This window comes from Papaver somniferum, chromosome 11 (genome assembly GCF_003573695.1).
Source record: "Papaver somniferum cultivar HN1 chromosome 11, ASM357369v1, whole genome shotgun sequence".
Classification (NCBI taxonomy): domain Eukaryota; kingdom Viridiplantae; phylum Streptophyta; class Magnoliopsida; order Ranunculales; family Papaveraceae; genus Papaver; species Papaver somniferum.
The window spans coordinates 28,902,978-28,922,465 of record NC_039368.1 but is presented as its reverse complement, the minus strand read 5'-3'; the positions used below and the strand labels follow the sequence as shown (position 1 = coordinate 28,922,465).

General features: G+C 36.3%; 3 protein-coding genes across 3 annotated transcripts; 2 read left to right on the top strand and 1 right to left on the bottom strand.

Annotated features, from left to right (window-relative positions):
• Positions 1-2,493: 2,493 nt before the first annotated feature.
• On the top strand, positions 2,494-5,846 carry LOC113321435 (pentatricopeptide repeat-containing protein At5g52850, chloroplastic-like). Its single transcript, XM_026569345.1, has one exon. The coding sequence runs from the start codon at positions 2,895-2,897 to the stop codon at positions 5,316-5,318; it is 2,424 nt and encodes an 807-aa protein (XP_026425130.1). The 5' UTR covers positions 2,494-2,894; the 3' UTR covers positions 5,319-5,846.
• A 1,001-nt stretch (positions 5,847-6,847) lies between these two features.
• On the bottom strand, positions 6,848-7,671 carry LOC113320847. Its single transcript, XM_026568744.1, has 2 exons — positions 7,322-7,671; positions 6,848-7,222 (listed from the first exon to the last, which is right to left on the bottom strand). The coding sequence occupies exons 1-2, from the start codon at positions 7,635-7,637 to the stop codon at positions 7,200-7,202; spliced, it is 339 nt and encodes a 112-aa protein (XP_026424529.1). The 5' UTR covers positions 7,638-7,671; the 3' UTR covers positions 6,848-7,199.
• An 8,317-nt stretch (positions 7,672-15,988) lies between these two features.
• On the top strand, positions 15,989-16,711 carry LOC113324254. Its single transcript, XM_026572574.1, has one exon. The coding sequence runs from the start codon at positions 15,989-15,991 to the stop codon at positions 16,709-16,711; it is 723 nt and encodes a 240-aa protein (XP_026428359.1).
• Positions 16,712-19,488: the final 2,777 nt, after the last annotated feature.

The following is a 19,488-nucleotide window of genomic DNA, read 5'->3' as shown; positions in this document are numbered from 1 at the left end:
GATTTGACATCTTCAGAGATTGCAAATCAAATTGCTTCCTTGAGAAGCTGTAAATGTAGTAGCAAGTGTGTCACTTAGAACACACCTTGAGCGTGGATAACTAGTTGACTTAAACTATTCTGCACCTCTTAAAAGGAAGGTCTAGTCACAATCATTGAAAGATAGTGCTCTCAAAGAGACTATCAGTGGAAGATCTAATTTCTCTGAGTATAGTTCTACTAATAAGAGAATGTCTCTGCAAAGGCTGTGAAACCTCAAAATGAGAGGATTTCCATAAGGCATGCATGAAATAGAGAAATTTGCGATCGTAATCTAATGATTGTTGATGACATAGTCAAAGTATCCACTGATACTACCGTAGGTGTCATTGGTTTAAACCACTCTCTATGGGAATGTCATCAAAGGTATGATTGGTTATACCAGGAGAGATCAAAGCAAAATAACAGTTTCTCGCAAAAATGCATAAATTTGGTATTGCATCCTGAACACTCGATAATGTGAGCTACTCTTCTTGGCCACAAACGGGTGTCTGCAGTTACGACATCCGATAATGTAATCCCTAGTGGCTACAGGTGGGTGTATGTGCATAGTGAGAAAGTAAAGTCAACTAATGGCACAAAGTCTTTTACAGGAACTTGAGATGGATTTCTTTGTAACATATTCCATATTATGGATGCAACTACCTTTATGGTATTTGTCTAGCAGTCTTTAAGGATTCGATCTGCATCTAGTTGATGTGGTTACTGCGGATCTGTATGAAAGACTAGATACAGAAAACTGCACGTAAATTCCTGAAGTTTTTTCAGTAGAATTACCATGTCATAGCATTTACTCAATAAGGACGAAAGTGATCAATCGTCTAAGTGAATGCTTATATTACCCAGGGATATGTGAACCATTTTATATGCTCAAAAACTGTGCATTTATTATATTTGAAATATACAACATCTATTTGATTGGAACTCCTAAAAAATTCTCCAAAGCACAAAAATGCTTAAAGTAGGAGTTCGAGATGGAAAATCTCGGTAAAACAAGGGCTCAATTTGATTGAGCATTGTAGCTAGAAGTCCTTTAATTTCGTCAAACATAAAGGTTTGGACATGTTTAAATGGATAAGCTAATCATTCGATCTCTTATTTTTAAGATTGATCGGCTTACATCTCAACCAAGGAGATGTATCACTCTGTGGTTTGTATTACACAAAAGATGTGTAAACTAATGGTACATTAACTGAGATACGTTATAGGTACCCGATATTGGGTCTGTAGTAAACATGTAAGTCTGGTTCTATCCAGCACCAATATCGAGACATTGGTCCGAAGAAAACCTCTTCATCTTCGTGGGTCGTTGAAGCAGTTAAACATTTTCCTAGCTAATAGTATGGTAGTAGAGGAAACTTGTTCATCCTCCGATCGATTATGATTGTTCAGACAAAGCTAGTGAAGAATAAAAGGTTGGCACAACCAAATGATCATTAAGGAATTGCACAGAATAAAATCGGACCAAGTTTCTCAACTGGAGGAAGCTGAAGCTGCTGAAGACATTAGAAGATGGTTCGTGATCTCTATGCGATATGGAACAATGATCAACTAAGGTGGTTACTCATCAGGGGGAGTAGAGCCGTAGAAGACTATGGATATTGGGAATGTTGGGCATCACGACGTGTAATCTTTTTCCTTAGTCAAGGTTTTGTCCCACTGGGTTTTACTTGTCAAGGTTTTAATGAGGCATGCGAGTCAACTGTTATCCGCAGTTCGAAATGTTGTACTCTTTTTCCTTCGTCCTGGTTTTTATCCCTCTGGGTTTTTCCAGGCAAGGTTTTAACGAGGCAACATCTGCGGGTTTATCATTGTTATGAGGAATCATGTTTTCCTAAGTTCAGGTTTTGTCCCTCTGGATTTTCCTGACGAGTTATTTAATGAGATAACAACTTAGAACAATGAGCATCTTGTAAAGAGAAGGTTATCCATAGAATTTTTGGCGGAATCAGTGATCTAATTATCACACTCTACTCTTAAGTCAGTTTTTTTTTACCGCACATGGTTTTTCCTGATAAGTTCTACACAAAGCCAAACAAGCTGCATCGAAAATACTGTTGTGAACTCCCAACGTTCAGGTTTTGTCCTAAATGGTTTTCCTGACGCAACTTTAGCAAGAGGAGAAAATTCAAGACGACCATCATCACTCTAAAGTTCCAAAAGATTTTACAGCGAAGCTTCAATGAGGCAACATTTTTGGAACGGTGGATCATCCAAGGGGGAGTGTTATACAAATTTGTGCTAGGTGGCTGATCCACCAACAAATACACATGCTAAAAATGGGACCCACATCAAAATCCTTAGAAGTGCCACATGCTACAACACGTGTCAACATTGGGTTAATAGTAACCTTAATGAATGGTCATGTTTATCCCTTTCATTATTGAAATAAATAGCCAGTGAAGATACATTTTGTGTACGTTTGTGAGTATGTACGAAACAGTAAAGAGAAATAACAAGTCTCATTTACATCGTCTCCACTTGCTGTTCTTAAACATAACAGTTAATTATTCTTCGCACTTGAATATTACAGTTCACATTATTAGTATCCATATCAAGAGAATTTCAACAATTCCGCTTTTTTTTCAAACTAAGCCTTGGTGGTGTCTTTTTTTTTTTTTTTTAACAAGGAAACCAGGATCAACCCTGGATAAACATACCATTGTCGTTTACATTTCGTCCCTGTAATAGATTTACCAAGAAAGAATTGATACGGGGCTCATCCCACTGCAAGTGTTTGAATAAAGTGAAGTTTCCTCTCACAGAAAACGGTATCTCCATCAGCAGCCGTGTAAAAGACCAGGGAAAGAAAAGAGGGAAATTACTTTCAAATTTAATTAGCTAATATTACATTTCATGAATCTTGCTAAAAGCATTACTGGAAACATCTTCAACCCTTCACTATTATCAATTACTCGAAACCCCAGACTAATCTTCATTCCTTTCTCCCCCAGAGAAACAAACTTGTCATATTTTCTTGAGAAAAAATATCTCCGTTGTATTACTTCAAGACAACCCAATAACATTGCCCCCATTTCAGAAGTATTCTGTACACGTCTTGTCTCTTATTGCAACTCAAAGTTTATTAAAGATGGCATTTGTATCCACAGCCCCATTATCAAGTTGGGTTTTCAAGATAATTTAATTCTAAATAACAATCTCTTATCTTTGTATTCAAAATGTTTTGGTGTTGAATATGCACGTGAGTTGTTCGATGGAATGTCTTATAGAGATGTAGTTTCTTGGACTTGTGTTATATCTGCTTATGTCAAAGATGGTAGTTATACAGAGGCACTGGATTTATTCCGTAACATGATTAATTTATCTGAAGTTCCTAATGAGTTCACTTACTCGAGTATATTACGATCCTGTTCATCTTTGTTGGAATTTGAGCTAGGAATTTGTACTCATACTCACATTATAAAACGTGGGTTCGAGCCAAATCCTGTTTTACGAAGTGCTTTAATCGATTTTTATTCAAAGTGTGGTTACTTTGAAGAATCTCTTAAAATATTTGATATAAAGAACAACGGTGACACTGTTTCTTGGACTACTATGATCTCTTCTTTAGTTCAATCTCAGAATTGGATACAGTCTCTGAAGTTGTATTTGCGGATGATTGAAGGGGGAGTTTCACCAAATGAATTCACTTTTGTGAAACTTTTGATGGCTTGTAGCATTTTAGGTATGAAGTATGGGAAATTGGTTCATGCCCACATTGTTTTAATGGGCATTGAGCTGAACTTGATTATGAAAACAGCTCTTGCTGACATGTATTCCAAAGGTCAAAGAATGGAAGAGGCAGTAAAGGTATCAAACCAGACTCCAGAATCTGATGTCTGGTTATGGACAGCTTTGATTACCGGGTACGCTCGAGTTTCGAATTTTGGTGAAGTAATTTCTTCATTTCGTGAGATGCAACTAAAGAGGATTTTGCCAAATTCTTTCACTTATGCTGGAATTTTAAATACAGCTGCATCTATCCGTGAGTGGGAGCTAGGAAAACAAATTCATTCTCTTGTTATCAAGGATGGGTTAGAGACGAGTGTTTCTGTTGGAAATGCACTTGTTGACATGTACATGAAGAGCTCTGCAGTGGTAAGAGACGCTTTGGGAGCGTTTGAAGAGATAATTTCACCAAATGTTGTTTCTTGGACCTCTTTGATTACCGGTTTTACTCAACGTGGCCTTAAAGGTGAAGCATTTCAAGCATTTATGGATATGCAAGTTTTTGGCTTGCAACCAAATCCTATCACAGTTGCAGAAATTCTCAAGAGCTGTGCTTCAAATGAAGTAAGAAATCTTCATGGATATGTGATTAAATCAGAACTGCGTAATAATGTAACAGTTGGTAATGCTCTAGTTGAGGTTTATGCTAGGTTCGGATCAGTTGGTGATGCTTGGAATGTACTACAAGGAATGCCCTGTAGAGATGTCGTAACGTATACAAACTTGGCTGCTGGATTGAATCAGATGGGTGATCATCAAACGACTTTAAGCATCATCTCCAATATTTACAAGGATCAACTTAAGATGGATGGACACAGTATGGCTACTTTTTTGTCTGCATCAGCAAGCTTAGCTGCAACGGAAACTGGGAAACAACTTCACTGTCATTCTGTGAAATCAGGATTAGGAAGTTGGATATCCGTCTCAAATGCCCTTGTTGATTTGTATGGAAAGTGTGGAAGCATAAATGATAGTCAAAGATCTTTTTCTGAGATATTAGATCCAAATGTGGTGTCTTGGAATGTTTTGATCTCTGGGCTAGCTTCGAATGGCCATTTTTCCTCTGCTCTTTCGATCTTTGAGGATATGATTTTGGCAGCAGTCAAACCCGATCATATTACAATGTTATTAGTACTTTATACTTGCAGTCACGGTGGTCTGATTAATAGAGGAGTTGAGTACTTCAACTCCATGACTGAAACGCATGGAATACAGCCAACCATTGATCACTATATTTGTCTAGTTGATCTTCTTGGTCGAGCTGGACGCTTAGAAGAGGCCATGACTGTAATTGAAAACATGAAGCCTGCGCAAGATGCTTTAATTTACAAAACATTGCTGGGTTCCTGTAGGATACATGGCAATGTGACTTTGGGGAAAGACATGGCGAGGCGGGCACTTGAGTTGGACCCGTCAGATCCAGCAGTTTATGTCCTTCTTGCTAACATTTATGACGATGCTGGAAAAACAAAATTAGGGGACTTGACACGTCAGCTGATGAGGGACAACGGATTGAGGAAGAATCCTGGAAAGAGCTGGGTGGAAATATAGGGAACCTTTACTTAGTTTGACCACCTTCACTATCAGGCTACAGGAAATCGGATTTTGCCAAGCAACTTCAGAGAGAAGATTGCAAGCTTCCACGAGCGAGGATTAGCACTCCAACAAGATGTATGCAATTACTTATCCTTTATCATGTTCTTTAATATTTTTCTATATGAATTTGAAAATTTTGGAAGGAAATAACCAAGATGCTGGATAGGTTGAGTAAGGTAAAATGCTACTGTACATGTGTAATCAAGATAGCATATATTATGTTTGGAACAACTGTGTACATATGAGATGGATAAGTGTTGGAATGTGCACATAGAGTGGTTCTTTTTTTTGTGACATGGTGGTATGGGTATGGCCGTATGGTAAAATACGATGATCAGGTGCTTTTCATCAAACTTTGCTGAACAATATTGGTCATTAACCTAAGACGCTATCGCTATTTGTATCTACCAATTTTATTTTTTTTGCAATTGATATTCCTGCATGTGAGCGAAGATCCCTGTAATATGGCATATATTGTGTTTTGATTATTGCCACGGGTTCCAATACTGAAAGCGCAGTTGCAAGCTGAGAGAGATCTTAGAGCTGATTAGGAGATTGGCCTGGATATGTCTCTAAAGCAGTTCTCTAATTAACGCAGTATGAACTACAAGGTTGGTACTGTTCCTTTTTTTTTTTTTTCTTGTCCTATGGTTACATGAATTCTCTTTATCCTACCAACCCCCTGTCCAAAGGCAAGGGCGGAGCTAGAGGAGATGGCCCTTGCTGAGGCAGATGTAGCTAGTCTGAAACAAAAGGTCACGGAGCTACCTCCAACTTAACCTCCGGCATTTATAAAATCTATGTTTTCAACAGTGAGATATTTAAATAGATCACTTTCTTGCCAGCATGCTTATTGTGTTTTGTATGCGTATGATTATGGATGTTCATATTTAACAGGATGGTGCATGTTAGGGCATATTGTGCTGAAATGTTAACACGTTCGTAATTGCTGTGACTTTTCTGGCATAGCCAGTGGGTAAACGAATATAAAATCTATCTTAATACGAATTGTATCAGTGGAGAAAGTTTACATACTATCTGGTACAGTAAATTGGTAATTAACCATCAATAAAAGGTTAAACTCACCTATCGTTGATTACTAAATTCAAAGGGACCTCCTCAAATTTGAGGGGTTGCTACGTGGATACTAAATTCTGCGCGTGTTTTGGTTCACATTCTTGTGAATGTTTTCTTTCGTGTCCAAACCATGAGAATTTCCAACACGTTCATCTAGCACTAACAAATGAGAAGTCCTTTTCATGAAGTGTTTTTTTGATCAAGAATTTTGATGCAGCGTAGTCCCAATCTTTCTTTCTTCCTTCCTACAAATCTCCTGGGTTCCTTTGCTTTCTGTTTTCTGTTTTCTGATTACAGTGTTTACATGCTTTATAGTTTAACTAGCAAAATATAGCGTGATACTGTTTTATGCAGTCAGATGTAGAAATAGGAACTGGTAACTGGAGAATGGGAGATAGAGAGATAAATGAAAGAAGCTGACATGTAACATTTAAATGACTGACAAACAATGACAAAAACTAACAGGAGAAAATATAGATGAAAATTTAAACCTGCAGGATGCTCTTTGGATCGACACACGATTGATCTGGAAAGAAATTTGAACTCTGGCAACCACTAGAGATTCAAGTGAGCCAATTTCCAAATGAGCATCCAAATTCACACTAATTAAAAAGTTGAACTTAAAAAAAAAAAACAACGACGACGACAAACAACAGGCAGCTGCCTCAGCTCCGACAGTGACATGCATAATTTGATATTGATACTTGAATCTCACTCTCTCTTCTTCTCATTCTTCCTTTTCTTCTGTGGCTAATCCCTTCATGCAGGAGGAATAGTAAAACCTGAAACCAATTGTGAGTATAAAATATTTATTAGCAGATAAAAGTAAAGAATAAGGCCAATTGAAAATATGGGATGAAAGAAAAGGTATGCATATATACTTCCACATTTGCTTCCGTGAGGAAGTGCTTTGCCACACAAACCAGTAACATAAACAACCTTTTCCATGCTAACAATAACTTCAATCTCTTTAGTGGCATGGTTACATAAACAAGGAATATCAATCGTATTAATCAACTCACAGCAAGCCTTTGATGGTGGAATTTTTGCACCTGTCCTTAGTACATATTGTGCACATTCTTTTGCTAAACCTGAAACCTGACTTTGACAACCTCCTTGATCATCTCCTGAAACTACTCCAATTGTTCCAACTATGAAGAGTACTAAACTTAACCATCTTAATACTGTTATTCCCATCTCTCTCTTCTTACTTAATTTCTCTCTGCGTAATGGTTAGCTTGATCTGCTCATCATGTTGCTCCTGTATATATACAAAAATAGATGGAAACAGTAAGACTTACGCGAGGTAAGTCTGGGGCTTTACGTGGGTTGTATTCCTATCCTTGCCAAGAAAGTATGGGCTGATCACCTAGCATGACTTTTTTTCACAAGTATTCCTACCAAGAAAGTATGACATTACCACCTATAATTTGCCATTCTAGTTTTCGATCAAAAAAACTTGAAACATTTGCCATTCTAGTTGGTTGGAATTTTGTCGATGTTCCAACCAACCATAATGGAATGGTAAGAGAAAGGAACACAAGGGAAGGCCTTTCAAGGGAAAGCATCTCTTTCTCCCTCAAAAAGATTTCTGGCAGAAATAAAACTTTTTCCTGCCCAGCGCAGCAACCCGTATCTACTCCAGAGCAATACCATGGCAATGAAACGGATAAGGTTGTTATTGAATTGAAAGCATCAAGTCAGTCAAACTCTTCCACAGAAGCAACTCGTAAATACGCGTCAGGCAGAGAAGCCATAGAAAACAAGTTTGCTGCGATAAGACAACAACAAAATAAACAGGCATCATCAAACACAAAGGCAGAGAAGAACATCACTTCCGCTAAAGTCTTTGTTTGGCACAGTGAATTCCCAGACTCAGAACAGCACTGATAACGCTGCACATTCTGGATTAGCATCAAAGTGGGTGTTGATGAAAAATTACGAGGAAAATATGGAGACCAAGAACTTTTTTCCTTTGCGTCAGGGTCGGGACAGAGAAACTGATTTCTGGTGTATCCTCGTCTGGATAACTGGATTAAATATGATTGAGAAAACCTTCTGAAAGTCATGACCCACTTGCATGTAAACCGAAAAATGGAAATGATTTTGTCGTGGTTGTATTCGGGTTTTAAACACCCTTGGAGCAACTTTAGTGTTGGGGTTCTATATTCCCAAATTGCTATCTCATATATGGCTTTTTATTTGAGAATGAAGGAGGGTGGCGTACTGGGCAGCGCAGCAACATAGTTTAAAACTACGTTTATTTGTTAACGTAATCATTAATCCTTTATGAGCGAAAGGCATTTTATAAAACCGTTAAAGTTAAACACAATTGTAAATTCCGTGTACGAGTCGACGCATTTTAAGACTACGTGCAGAGGTAAGATGATTTAAGAAAAAAACGTAATAATAACAACTTCCAACTATCACGTAGTTATAAATTACTTCAATGTTCAAACCTACTTTATAAATGCATTTTCCGAAAAGTAGTTTAAAAAACCTTTTGATGTAAACGGATTTATAAATCCCTTCATTTCTCCAAACATAATTATAAATTGCGGTTGCGGTTGCTCTTACATGTAAACCGAATAGGTAATGTTTTTTTTATTTTTTTAATTCAAAAACAATCATATGGGTTTCAAGATATGCCCTTCAATAGTATAATTAAGGATTCTAGTTTAGAAATATAAGTAGCAAGATATGCCCTTCAATAGTATAATTAAGGATTCTAGTTTAGAAATATAAGTAGCAACGAAGGTTTATATTACCCGGCTAAATTGGGGCCTATCGAAATTTTATTTCCACCTCAAACAATGATGAGTTGTTTAAAAATTAGATGAAATTACCAAATAACCCTTACTCTAAAATACTAAAATCTAATTTCATTAACTTATTCATAACTGCCTCCTTCACAAAACTGGATAACCAACACCGCCGTTATCTCCATTCTTCACGGCCAACTCCATTATCGAATCACATCATCAATGATTATAGAAAAAAAAAATCAAAAAAACTCTTAAATTAGATTTAACGTCTAAAACCCAATCTCAGATTGGCTATTCAAAAATTACACTCGAACTAGTTTAAATTGGATATAAGATTGGGTAGAACTAACAACTTAATCAAAAAAGAAAAAAACCAGAATTTTCTTCGAAACTGACCAACACAAAAACCAGAATCGGGGGATATGTTGCATTACATATACCGATTCTGGATTTGGGTTTTAAAAATGAAGAATATAGAACCCATAATCGGTATATATATCGCAATGCAACTCCCGATTCTTATTTAATTTCTTCTGTCAATTATTCTACCAACAATCGGTTTATATTAACATGAACAAATGCCGATTTTAATAGTCTACCCACAAACGGTTTATATTGACATGAACAAACTCCGATTTTGACAAAAAATTTTTTTTGCTTGAATCGGCTTATATGTACATCTATATATGCCGATTGATATTTATAAAATTCCAGCACCCCATTATCCAAATTCAGAGCAGCTCCACTTTTATCGTTGTAGTTAAATCATCAAAAAAATTCCAACATCCCATAATCCAAATTCAAAAATAGAAATAACTTGAATTACTAGGATTTTTATTGATTTCCAAATACCGACATACAAAATCACAACAAACAATCATCAATGCCTCTTCAATTTATCTTCACAACCAATAAATCAAGAGTTTACAATACAAATTACCCTCACCCAATTTTCGCAGCAGAAAATTGCATCCCGAATCTTCTCGAATTATTGCCACTGCTAGACGAATTCCTATACGAATCCTTACTGTTACTCGAAGTTTCCATTACCCTCAAAAATCCTAAAATATTGATGATAGGCGAATTTGATTAGGATTCAAAGTGATTGATCCAATCCACGTTTATTACTAAGCTGTGAAATAAAAACGAGCAGAAGAAAAAGAAGCTGAAGATTTGTTGTGTCTGATAAAGAAATGCTTGGAATTTTTCTTTATCGAAGGTCTCTGTCTCAATATGTCTTCTTACCTATTCTTTTCTCTCTCGTTTTGTAAAGTGAATAAGAGAAAGATGCGAGTGCGACTAAATCACTAAAAGGCACACAACTCCGGAAAAAGATGCCACCAGCTGCTTAGACTTCGCCACGTCCTTGAGCAATAGAAGATATCTGAGGGAAATATAACGGAGACTTCGCCGCGTCCTTGAGCATCACCCATATTATAAGTTAGATGTCATAGAGAGTTAGCCACGTGACGACGTCCACTCAGCTTTTAAGCTCACCTAAATAACAAATTCCTCATTTCCCTTATTTCAAAAATGCCGATACTTGTAACAATCGGTCTATACGTGTGTAAATCAAAAACCGATTCTCATAATCGGTCTATGTGGTAAATAACATGTAACGATTCTAGGTGTATTTGGGAAGGGAAATTTTAACCCAGAATCGGTATACAAGTTAGTGAACACATACCGATTTTGGGTAAATTTTTGTCAAATAAAAATATATTTTTGTTAGTTTTTGATGATACACTAACATTAGTTGATTTTAGATTAATTTGACTAAACATCTATTAATTATCTGGATCAACACTAATTAATCAGGGATGAATTAGTCATTAAAAAAATAATTTCATAAGAGGCTTCTCATTTTACTTCTTAATGACCCTATTTTGTCATGTATTTATGGGCCTCAATTAAGTGGCATAGACCCCAATTTAGCCAGGTTTATATTACTCAACTACATATACAAGTAGAGTGCACGTGCGTTGCACATCGGCGAACAACAATATTTTTCATACACATTATGATTGTAATCAATGATTCATTTGAAGCATTCTGGCACAAACATGATGCCGCAGCCATTTTTGAGGGCATTTTCTACCAATATTGCATCTTTGGTGTTGTATATAGTGTTTAACACCAATGCCAACCCAAATGGTCCAGGTTGTTAAGTCATAACAACCTAAATTTCGCTGGCCTATCCCTAGAATTTTAAACACAAATGTCAGAATCAAAAAAAAAAATGAAAATTGTGCCAGATCCATTTTATGCTGAATATAGAAACCTTGTCAAAAACAAAAATTAGATTTCAGAATCATATACGCAATCCCAAGTATACCTCATGAGTCTTACAGGTTCATTTAGTTTCCATAAATGTCCATCATTTAACACCGAACAGTTTGCAATCCAACCATGCACATGAAGAAAAGATTATACACTATCACATCCAGCGAGGTATAGCTAGAGGTGACTTAGGTACTAACCATGACATAAACTGAGCCTATCACGTATAGGTGCAAGTGCAGTTGGTGGCTGCGGATATATCAGGTCACACAACACTGCCTGTACTGCATCTAAATTTTATTTTCCACCTCTCTCAGAAAGGAGTGTTTTCTCATCCTCTGTTCTGTACTCACCTGCAATGAAACAATGAACAAAATTATTAGTTGGTTCCTAATGACACCCTTTTAAAAGTGAATTGTAATGCTGCTAATGCAGCTTTGAGTTAAGGTTGTCAAGTACAGAGGCTCAGCAACCCTGAGTCTCTTGACTATCCCATGAAGAAGGTCAGTTGCGGTGAGATAGAGATCAATCCTGTCATAATTATATTCTTGGCAGTATGGTACTTAAGAGATGGAGATTTATGGTTATACCGGAGAGCTGAAAAGTCACATATTCCAGAATAGCTAAAATTGCCAGTACAACACTTAAAGGCTGAAGCTAAGTTTTTACACTTAAAAGTTAATAATATGTATTCTGTATTATTAACATCAAAAACTTATTTTCCAGGGAATGACATCAAAAACTTAATGGAGGTGTGACGACATCCCAAGCATATAAACGACTACAACACATTCTTTTATAGCATGACCATATGAACAATGTTGTTAACTGTTGGCTAAATTGCCTACCTCTGGTCCTCTGTAGATTAGCTTGTGCTCACTGCACTACCTTCTTAGCAAATTCCTCATTTTCCAAGTTCATTAAACCAACCTACAGTGAACAAACGGAAACAAAATCATTCATCGATTCCCAAAAAAAGGAGATAGCCATAGGGACGACCGGGCACTTTGTCGGTCTATGTTTTATTCATTAAACAGCTGTTCTCGAACATGTTTGTCCCTGAATTGCAGAGCGAGGTCGTGCAGTTTCCATCTGTTGCATCTATTAAACCTGAGTTGTATCCATTTATGATTTAAAAGTAATGTGCGACTAATTTACATATTTTTGCCGCTAATGCTAAAACTTAATGAAACAGATTCGTGAATGAATCGATCAATCAATTTGTCAAGCATAATATGTTGGAGAAAGTACTAATAATGTAACTGAGAAGAAGATACTTAGCTCAAAATAATGTTGCTGATGTTGCTGCACAGAGAATGTAGAGGCACGTAAACTACGCTGTCCTAAAGGCAATATCGCCTGCCACTCCTCTGAGATGCTACAGCAGTTGGCGAGTCACCTCCAGGATACAAAACTACAGTTAGTACCCCTCAATGTAGCATACAAAGAGGGTACCCTTAGAGCTTGGCAGAACTTAAAACAGTAGAAGAGATGTTTACAGAAAAACAGAGGGAGAGTAGAAGAGATGTTTCTCTGTGGTGTGTCAAAAGAGCTCAAGACTCCTCCCTTATATAGTGTTTAAGACGTTACAAACGAGAGGAAAAATGCATGCAACCAAACCATGCGTATGACAGAAATACTGGTAATGTTGGGTTAAAAACAGTGTTGTTTTTGTCAGGCTTAGAGCAGTGTGTTGTCAAGAAGCCAAGCCAAACATGTACGGACAAGAAACCCAAAACAAATACGTACAGACAAGAAATCCAGGACAAACATGTGCAAACAAGGAAAGCAAGACAAACACGTACAGACAAGAAAGCCAAGACAAACATGTGAAGACAAAGAAGAAGATTCTTCTACATGTGTGTAAAACACCCACCAAAAGTTTCAGCAAAAAGATAGGATCTAATGAACCCACACCCACACCCACACCCGAACCCGAACCCGAACCCGAGCCCGACCCGTCCGACGGCGGCGTGCGTGCTTCTGTGCGAAGCACCGCGCGTACGGGAAAGGCAACCTTGCCCTAGTCTAAGCCTTCTCTCCAAGCACAAAAGTCTAATGACCCAAGGGCCATGCCCTTATAGCCAATTCTATGGTATTTATGTCTAAAAATCTTTAGATTTTAGTCAATGTGGGACTATTGTTTTATCTATTCAAAAGAAAAAACAATTAATGGGCAATAGGTCTAGGGATCAAAACATAGTCCATGGAAAAATTGGTAATTTTAAAGCGTTTTTTCTAACAATCCCCCACATGAATGATAAAACATATCGACGAAATACGAGAAAACATAATACATCAATATTAGGCTAAGGTGTCCCAGAGATTGAACCTTAACATAGTGAGAGGTTACCGGAACTGCTTGTTGTTTCGGTGAACACAATGTCTTGAACCGTCAACAGTGAGTGCAATTCAGAAATAACAACCACACTTTGATGTCTCAAAGAAAAAGAAAGCTGCCAAGCTCTTGCCGTTGTGCCCGTTTTGGCCGTCGGCTAAATCCCGGACTTAATGAATGTCTCTAGAGAAAAAGCTCAAATTCTCATAGGAAGCGGCCCCACTTCCAACATCCACATAGGTGAGTCCATTAAGAGTGTCCTGCCACACTCCGCTTTAAGCAAAGCCATGGAACTCATTAAGATCTTGACAGATCATCCTAAAACATGCAGGAAACACTATCATACGGTTACACCATACGGGGGTGATTAGTTCGTAGAATTGGAGCGACCTTGATATTAGTTGGTTATTGATCTCATTACTGTTCTTCCTAAGGATTATTGCTAGCGTTTGAGGTAGGCGCAACACAATCAAAAACCTTCTTTTTATTTAAGTTTCTTTTAATTAATTTTATTTTGTAAGTTTTGATTCATATATGAATGATAATCGATGTTGTGAGTATGATTATGTATGTTGGGCTGCGGTCCATAGATTGTGATTCTTAAAAACAACTATGATGGGATACGAGATATCCTTGGGAACGGTTTTGTTCCCTAAACCCACGTGGGGCTCCCTGGGGCGAGCGGATTTGATGTGATTTATTTGATTGTTCTTATGGATGTGGTGTTTCCATGTATTTGTGATGCTATTAACCATGCTAGTTGTTATAAAAAGAATTGAAAATGTTTGATAAAATGTTTTGTTGCTTCTTTTCCTACTGGGTGTCACAACTCACGTCGTTTAATGACAAAAAATTCCAGATTTTATGGCACCACAAGGAGTTAATGGCGGAAAAGCGTAGAGATCGGTTTTGGTGCTATTATTAGTAGTTTGCATAGGATTTATGATTGGGATTGTAATAAAATATCATCAACTCTTTTAGATGATTTAATTAGTTATTTATTGGTTATTAAAGCTTTAAAGATTATTGGGTTAATGCATAACCAAAGAAAACAATGCTTTGTTTAGACTACTCTATTTGATTGAATAATGGAAATTTCTGGATCATGTCAGTTTGACTGTCTATCATAATTATTATATAATACTTTTTTGTCTCATTCTTTTATGTTAAATGTAAAAATCTCTCAATATGTACATATAAAAATTTCATAATTTTCTGAGTTCCAGAAGTATTTTAAATCAATTGTTTTCACTGTACAAGGATCAGACGTTTTCTGTCAGATTCAATTTTACTGAAGTTGTCTATTTTTTTAAATATTCTATGTCATGTTTTAGACTTTAGAGTCTACTGAAAACTCAAAGATGGTTATTTTATCTTTTCATAATGATCGACCAAAGAAAATTTGAAGTTCTGAATGAATTGATATGATTTTTCTAAAACGAATCGTCACTGTTGTGCGTTTCTGCAGTACTGGTCAACTACTCGTTTGACTATGGTCAAAAGGTATTTAAGATAAACTAAAAATCCTAGAAATTTTATTACTGGAAAGGCGATAAGTTAGGATTCAGAATATATAATTATAATAATTTATGGATTCGTATTGGACTCAGTAAAATTATTTGAGTGACCTGGCGTCAGTTTCTTTTTTATGAATCTTTCTTAAAAACGTAATTATTTTGGATTTAATCTGGAACTTTTAACGGTGAAATTAATTTTTTTGATAAAGTATATTTCTTTAGGGTTCATGTAAATTAAAAATCACGTCAAATTAACGGTTAGATGTTCCGAAAAGAATTTTTATGTATCCGCTGCAACAGAATTTCTGAATTAAACATAAATAAAGATTAAACAAAGAATTAGTCGTTTGGACTTGGGCCAAGTTTGGAAGTCAGGGCCTGATATTTAAGGTAGCATTTTGGATTTTGGGTTTTGGATTTGGGTTGAAATCCAGGCCCGAAATTTGGGTTGTTACAGTTTGGTATCAGAGCTAGTCTGATCCTTTGGGCAGGCTAGTTTCTGAATAAGTCGGTACGTCTATATGCTTGAATGTGAAATTGTTCGTGTATCTGTTGATTGTTGTTGTTTGAATGCGTATTAGGTTACACTTCTTTTGCATAGATAATTCTCTCGGTGTTACTTATAATTTAATGTCCTTCAATCAGGACATGTCTCGTCGTACGAATGGTTTAGCCGTCCCACATGATGAGGGTTTCGGTGAGGTTGTTCGTGCTTTGAATGTTGTTGCTCAAGCGATGCAACAACAAGTGAATCTTAATCAGAATGCACCTCCTCCCCCTCCACCACCTAATCAACGAGCTTTGTTAGTTAAAAGGTTTAGTGAACAAAAGCCCGATTCCTTTAAAGGTAGTCCTGATCCACTAGTCGCTGAAGATTGGATAGATAAGATTGAGAAAATATTCACCCTATTAGGCGTGAATGACGAGGATAAGCTGGATCTTGCTGTTTTTAAGCTTGAGGGTGAGGCCACTCGCTGGTGGGACTTGACTCGTCGTTCTAGGAATGACGGTCTGTTTACCTGGGTAGAATTTCGACTCGCCTTCCTAAATAAGTACTTTCCACAAACTGCACGAAACCAACGCATGATCGAGTTTATGCAGTTGACTCAGAGAAATATGACCGTAGCACAGTACCAAGCCAAGTTTGAAGAACTTTCTCGTTTTGCTATTCATCTGGTGGAGAATGAAGAGCTGAAGGCTTTTAAGTTTCAGGAGGGACTTAGACCTTCAATTAAGGGTAGGTTGTCTATTTTGAAGATTACCTCTTATAATGAGGTAGTGGAAAGAGCGATGATTGCTGAGAGAGACTTTGAGGAAGCGACATGGGAATTAGAGCCTGAAATGCGGAGCAAATATCCTGAACTTTTCTAAGGTAACCTCTAAATTTCGTGACGAAATTTCATTTAAGGGGGATAGAGCTGTAAAGCCCGTCCCAAATTTCAAGGGCATTTTTGTCATTTAGTATATAAGGGTAGTTTTGTCATTTCATGAAATAAGGGTAGTATAGTCTTTTCCTGAAATGATATTGCAGTAACATGTGGTTTTATCCTCTTTGATTTTTTTGTTGTAGTTGTACGGCTATGGATTTTTTTCTAATGGGCCTAATAAGTATTAGTCATTTCTTTTGTTAATGGGCCTTACAAAAGTTATAATATTCACTCGTTTCATTTGGGCCTAAGATACAAGGAGGCCTTGTAGTTTAGCATATCGTGTCGACCACAAAGTTTAGGTCATTAATAATCCTTTTAGGTTTAGTATACTATAAATATATAACACAGAAGAAAACAAAAAAAATAATACGGCGGTGATTAGTTCGTAGAATTGGAGCGGCCTTGATATTAGTTGGTTATTGATCTCATTACTGTTCTTCCTAAGGATTATTGCTAGCGTTTGAGGTAGGCGCAACACAATCAAAAACCTTCTTTTTATTTAAGTTTCTTTTAATTAATTTTATTTTGTAAGTTTTGATTCATATATGAATGATAATCGATGTTGTGAGTATGATTATGTATGTTGGGATGCGGTTCATAGATTGTGATTCTTAAAAACAACTATGATGGGATACGAGATATCCTTGGGAACGGTTTTGTTCCCTAAACCCACGTGGGGCTCCCTGGGGCGAGCGTATTTGATGTGATTGATTTGATTGTTCTTATGGATGTGGTGTTTCCATGTATTTGTGATGCTATTAACCATGCTAGTTGTTTTAAAAAGAATTGAAAATGTTTGATAAAATGTTTTGTTGCTTCTTTTCCTACTGGGTGTCACAACTCACGTCGTTTAATGACAAAAAATTCCAGATTTTATGGCACCACAAGGAGTTAATGGCGGAAAAGCGTAGAGATTGGTTTTGGTGCTATTATTAGTAGTTTGCATAGGATTTATGATTGGGATTGTAATAAAATATCATCAACTCTTTTAGATGATTTAATTAGTTATTTATTGGTTATTAAAGCTTTAAAGATTATTGGGTTAATGTATAACCAAAGAAAACAATGCTTTGTTTAGACTACTCTATTTGATTGAATAATGGAAATTTCTGGATCATGTCAGTTTGACTGTCTATCATAATTATTATATAATACTTTTTTGTCTCATTTTTTTATGTTACATGTAAAAATCTCTCAATATGTAAATATAAAAATTTCATAATTTTCTGAGTTCCAGAAGTATTTTTAAATCAATTGTTTTCACTGTACAAGGATCAGACGTTTTCTGTCAGATTCAATTTTACTGAAGTTGTCTATTTTTTTAAATATTCTATGTCATGTTTTAGCCTTTAGAGTCTACTGAAAACTAAAATATGGTTCTTTTATCTTTTCATAATGATCGACCAAAGAAAATTTGAAGTTGTGAGTGAATTGATATGATTTTTATAAAACGAATCGTCACTGTTGTGCGTTTCTGCAGTACTGGTCAACTACTCGTTTGACTATGGTCAAAAGGTATTTAAGATAAACTAAAAATCCTAGAAATTTATTACTGGAAAGGAGAAAGTTAGGATTCAAATATATAATTATAATAATTATGGATTCGTATTGACTCAGTAAACATTATTTGAGTGACCTGGCGTCAGTTTCTGTTTTATGAATCTTTCTTAAAAACGTAATTATTTTGGATTAATCTGGAACTTTTAACGGTGAAATTAATTTTTCCGATAAAGTATATTTATTTAGGGTTCATGTAAATTAAAAATCACGTCAAATTAACGGTTAGATGTTCCGAAAAGAATTTTTATGTATCCGCTGCAACAGAATTTCTGAATTAAACATAAATAAAGATTAAACAAAGAATTAGTCGTTTGGACTTGGGCCAAGTTTGGAAGTCAGGGCCTGATATTTAAGGTAGCATTTTGGATTTTGGGTTTTGGATTTGGGTTGAAATCCAGGCCCGAAATTTGGGTTTTTACAGTAGAACTCTGTAGAGAGCATTCCAGTGATCCTGCCCAGGGTTGCAAGTGTACCTGCTTAATCTACTCACAGTATAGGCAATATCAGGTCTTGTACAGTTCATTAAATACATAAGACTGCCAATAACACGAGAATACTCAAGTTGATAAATACCCTCACCCTTGTTCTTTTTCAATTTGCAATTGGGATCATAAGGAGTAGTTGCAGGTTTAGCATTTTCATGATTTTAAATCTCTTAAGCACAGTTTCAACATAATGAGATGACTAAGACTATATCCATCAGACATTTCTGATTTTCATCCCTAAGATTACATCAGCAGGCCTAAGTCTTTCATGTCAAAGTTTTCGTTAAGCATGCTTTAGTGGTATTAATACTATCAAGGTTACTACCTAATATGAGCATATCATCAACATATAGGCACACAATAACATGAGAATCATCCACAGATTTAATGTAAACAAATTTATCAGATTCATTAACCTTGAAGCCATTAGAGATCATTACATGATTAAAATTTTCATGCCACTGTTTAGGTGCTTGTTTTAAACCATACAAAGATTTTTCAGTTGCATACTTTATATCAAAACCTTTCACAACAAAACCTTCAGGTTGGTCCATATAAATTTCTTCATTCATTCACCATAAAAAAAGCAGTTTGACATCCATCTGATGTATATGCAAATTAAATAGAAGCAATAGCAATCAGCATCCGGATAGAAGTGATTCTAGTGACCGGT